The 5,092-nt window shown below is 39.8% G+C and overlaps 1 protein-coding gene across 3 annotated transcripts in view; it reads right to left on the bottom strand.

The window, feature by feature from the left end:
- LOC107720043 (epsin-2-like) overlaps positions 1-5,092 on the bottom strand; it is a 34,282-nt gene that overhangs the window by 23,990 nt on the left and 5,200 nt on the right. For all 3 annotated transcript variants that reach the window (XM_016527627.1, XM_016527626.1, XM_016527628.1), the window contains exon 2: positions 837-1,603. In XM_016527627.1, coding sequence (XP_016383113.1) covers positions 837-1,431 — 595 coding nt within the window. In that variant the 5' untranslated portion in view covers positions 1,432-1,603. The remainder of the gene's footprint in view (positions 1-836; positions 1,604-5,092) is intronic.

Below are 5,092 nucleotides of genomic sequence, written 5' to 3'. Positions count from 1 at the left end.
CTGATTGGAGTATCACTATAAATAGTTATAAATGATAAAAAGAAGGCTTTAAAAGATCGGTATCGGTGATCGGTATCAGCAGATACTGCTTTCTGTGATCGGTCTCAAAAATCCTGATCGGAGCACCCCTAGTATAAGCAACAACAAAAGTTATTTAAAAGACATTAAGCCTTGAAATAATTTAGACGACGAACATCTTAAAGAGATAATGTAAGATTTCTAATCAGGCACTGGATAGATGGTGCGTTCAAGTGCTCCCTTTTTGTAGGTTTGTATTTACGAGTTGGGAAATCACAATTACAATGTCATGTGCATTCCAGCCACTATGGTCAGAGTCCAAAAATTCAGCAAAAACTCTACTTCTGTAAAATGATGAATAATGAAAGTGCATTTTGCTTTTTGAATATTTGCCTTTAATTTATGAATTGCACTGTAAATGGAATAGTTACATATTCTGTCAGATTTGTACACCCCCAACTCGGAAACTGGGGGGTTTAAAGTTGAGATTTCCACCCGTAATTATTACCGTGGTGGCGTTCATGTGTGTTCAACATGTAAATACGATCTTTCCAAAATGATTTCATCACACCAAGAGTACCTATCAAAAGGTCTATCAGCCAATGGCATCATTTTGGGGTCCTGGAGGGACTTGATTCAACAAGACGACACTGGCCTCTTGCATGTTTGTTTATTGAATATTTCTGCTAATATAATTTGTCTTGAGTTGAAAATGTTTACAGCAGTTTTCCATATTTAATACCATTTTATCCCACAGTCAGCACCAAAAATGTGTGTAGAATACATGCCTGGCAAGTTAACAAGCTAAAGAAACTTACATCCATGATATGATGCAGGTGAGCCCTCAGACTTGCCATACTCCTCTGAGTAACTGGTGGAGAGGTTGGGCTGGCTGGAGCCACGGCCGAAGCTGATCTGATTGTTGCTGCCAACACTGGTGGACACCTGTGCCATGCGCTCCTTAGTCTTCAGAGCCTGAGAGCGTTCACCCTTTAGACGGTCGTCATCCTTCAATAGCACGACCAGCTGCTTAGACTTCTCTCTGACGTTGATGCCCTGGTCTTTGCCATCCCGATCGATATACTGGAAATCTTTGAGCGTCTGTATGGCAAAGATGTTCTCTTTGCACTGCAGGGCCACTCGCTCAGAGCCCGTTTTGATCAGGTAGTCCAGCAGTGTCAGGGCCTTGTACACATGCCGCCAGTTCTTTCCATGGTCATTCAGCCTCTTCCAAATCATGGTCATTATCTCCGAAAAGGCCACCACATTGTAAGTGAGGTCAGCAATCTCTGACATCAGAGAACTGGAGGGGCCCCATGGGTCATTGGAAGTCGCTTCCCTGACCTTCTTCTCCGGCTCTGAATAGTTATTTACCACATTTTTCATTTGTCTCCGAATAGTTGAGCTTGGCATGGTGGCGTGTAGTGTTAAAATCCTTGAGAATTGAAAGTAAAAAAAACTCGAAGTCTGTTGAGCAATAGTTCAAACACGTTCTCTGTTTGAACAGTTTCTCTGTGTTACTCTGCGCCTGCTAAAACCATTTCCACAGAATGAAGGAAGCCAGCTCGATGAATTCCTCCATTACCTGAAACACAAAACCAAAATGTCAGACAGAAACGGAAAAGGTTCAAACCAGAAGCTAGTTAGTTGCTAAGCACAATTAGACTACATGAAATCTAGTGCACATAAAAACATTAAAAGCAATTATCATGATCGTTTTTCTTTCCAAAAAAATTAAGCAAAAAGAAAGTGATTATGTTGATAAACATGGTGAATTGCACAATGTACATACAGAAGTTTAATGGTCCATTACCAAACTGCACTTGCAGCTAATATCACAGTTCAGATAAAGAGACATGGATCACAGCTGTTCACTTTTCAAAGCATTATACCACCCAGGTACACGTGGAGTAAAACATAACTGTGTACACACAGAAGGGCGGCTTAGTGAGTTAAGTGCTTCCTATTACTCATCTTTTACAGTAACATAACACTCATGTGGGAAGACATCTTATTTCTCAAAAGTAATTGCACCATACCGTGCTCTCCATTACAGTACGGCATGTAAAATCAGTCTATGCTTGAACTCAAACACTTCAGTCGTGTCTGCTAGCACAAATGAAGAATCAAAGTCATACTAAATATAAGCTTCCTGTCCGGAGCACACCGTGACGCTTCAATCGCCAAGAAAACATCTCAGCCCATCCTATAAATTCATTAAAGGCTACTGAAATGTGACTCCTGCTCTCCCGCAGAGGAGCCAATAGAGTGCTGCCTTATGAGCAACCCCCACTGCCGCTCCCCCAAGCCCACATACACATGAATACAACCGTGGCCTAATGAAACATCTGCTGCTTTAATGACCAGTTCAGGCCCAGCACATCAGAGGAAGAGAAGGGCAACTGTATCACTACCGGAACAAAGCTCCAGTGGCTCTCACTGTGACGGGGGCCCAGGAAGCCAGCAAACAGGCCCTGGTCTGTGTAAGGATGGCCTCCTCCATACTAAAAGAACAGGTCTGGCAATGTCCTGCCAATATTAAGGAGTCTCAGTGATCGGACTTGAAGCAGCGCCAGAGACCGAGCATAGCAAGTCCTGTGAGCAGCACTGGCTCTCTCTTTTCTACTTCGAGAAGACATGAAACCTGTCCAGGAAATTGGCTGAAGTAACACTACGATACTTTAAAAGATGTAAATGCTTCAACAAAGAAGAGTCCCAAAGTACTGATCCGCATCGAGTACTCCTGTTGCACTACATGGAAATGCTGTTATAAACATATTTTGGGGAATCAGCAGTTTTATCAACACCAGATCGCTACAGAACTTCCTTATTCTGAGAACTGTTGAATACCTCCTTGAAATCACCTTCAATATTTGGCAAACAATATTTTTCTCTTTAACAGCAGAGAGAATGGAGCTGTTTTTATATGCCAGCTCATTTTACCTTGGTTAAAACCAAGGTTTAAAAAAAAAAACCTAGTAATTTAAGTTAAGCACAATTAGAAGTAGGGATGTAACGATTACCAGTTCATGCTATTTTTCTTCTTCTTTTGTTCAATGGTCGTTTACATGCTTAGTGCATATCGCCACCTAATTGATGGTTGTGCAATCATTTTTCTTTTTTATCCGTTTAATCTTTAATCCTTGAGAATATGAATTATATTGTTTGATGCTAATTATATATTAAGTCATATCAGATATTAGGGATGTAACGATTACCGGTTTGACGATAAATCATGATAAAATTCCCCACGGTTAGTATTACCGTTTCACCTTTTAATTATCATTAAATCCGTATTAGATTACCGCGATTTGAACAACTCGCGATAAATAAATACTGTCCAGCATAAAGCACTGTTTTAATTAACAGTCTCATGTGCGCACAGCAAGCAGAGTAGTTTCATTTTGAGTGAAAACAGGGTGGAAAAGCTGGGAGGTTCTAAAAGAGTGCTAAGGGAATTATACAAATGAATATATGAATGAATTAATTATATGAATGTACCTCTGAAGGTTCTGACTGTCTTCAGAAACGATTCGATGGCATTTTGTTTTCATCATCGCTCCATGTAATACCTAAAGGAAGTGTTCTTAATCGCAATACTGCTTTGTCCACGGAGGTTACGGGAAACAGCTATAATTCAGCTTTTCCATAAGCGCCACCTGCTGTCAGCGAATGGATTTACAGAGACTTATATTTACATTCAGCCTTTGTGCAGTTTCTGTCTGGCCAAAAACTGACCGAATTTGCATGCCGTGCTGTAAATTTTGACCAGTTGATGAAAAACAAGCTAATGTGGATTCTACACATTTAAACAATTCAGATAAGCTATCTAGAATTACTTATGGAGCAGATAAAATACATATAATAATTTATTAATCAATTATCATTTTGACATATCTTTTCTTTATTTAAAGGCTGAAATGTGAGGTTTACCTTTTTATGAAACTTTTTCAAAGCTTTATTTGAACATTTACATTAGATATATCAACATGCTATTAAACTGTTGTCAGTCAAGTTGTCATTTAAAATCCGAACATCATTGGTAATGTTATTGTTTTAGTGATTATGCAAACAAAAAGTCATTTTATTTGTTGTTTGTTGATTTTTAAATATAAAACTCGGTGAAGTGATTTATGTGTCGGTACTTTTTGAACATCTCCAGCACATTTTAACAATACCGTGATAATACTGATAACAGCGATAATTTTGGTCACTATAATCGTGATAAGAAAGTTTCATACCGTTACATCCCTACTACTGTAATACACGACTGATCGATCATTTATAATTTAGTGGCATTGCAACTACCACGAACATATTCATGGCGAGAAACCAGTGAAAAACAGAAAAAGTAAATAAATAATATGATAGTTTTTTTTTTTTTTTTTACTTTTATGCATACTGTCTGTAATACAAAAATTCAGGTCTAAAAAGATAGGGCCAGACCAGACGAGAGCGAAACCTGAGCAATGTTTACCTCAAACACTTAAGCTGAACGTAAAGCTTCCTGTGCCGTCATGCTGAAACGCATCAGCTCATGGACACTAGCAACCAGCCAAGGCTTGCAATCCTCTCTCTGTCTCTATTCTCGTGCCCTCTGCTCTCAGCCCTCCCTCTCTACATTTTTCTCTCAAAGACCTCTCTCTGCGGTCGTGTCCAAACCCTCGGCTCGCATTCCATCCCCTCTTTCATGTGTCTGCTCACTGCAGGTCCATTTCATGTCACGGCCACGTAATTACCGATTTGTTTGGGGAGAGGAGGGATGGATGGATGGATGGATTTCATTTCAAACGAGACATGAGGATTAAAACGAGATGTAAACATTAAAATTAGAGGGAGGAAACGAGAGAGATTTTTCTCTTTTTTCCTGAATCAATATCATTGCTTTGACAGCACACTGAGCTTGTGTGAATTGAATGTGTCTGAACAGATCGCTAAAGCTTTGAGCGCGAGCCAGTCGGGGACAGACCTCAGAGAGAACAACACTTAACGCTTTCAGCCGCAGCCAAACCAGAGAAATGGAGAGAAGCTCCCAGAAAGAGCACAAAAAAGAGAGAGTGAGTGTGCCAGAAAA

The sequence above is a fragment of the Sinocyclocheilus rhinocerous genome, unplaced genomic scaffold (assembly GCF_001515625.1).
Source record: "Sinocyclocheilus rhinocerous isolate Xijiao unplaced genomic scaffold, SAMN03320098_v1.1 scaffold273, whole genome shotgun sequence".
Lineage (NCBI taxonomy): Eukaryota > Metazoa > Chordata > Actinopteri > Cypriniformes > Cyprinidae > Sinocyclocheilus > Sinocyclocheilus rhinocerous.
The sequence above is the reverse complement of the archived record's forward strand: the minus strand, read 5'-3'. Positions and strand labels throughout refer to the sequence as shown.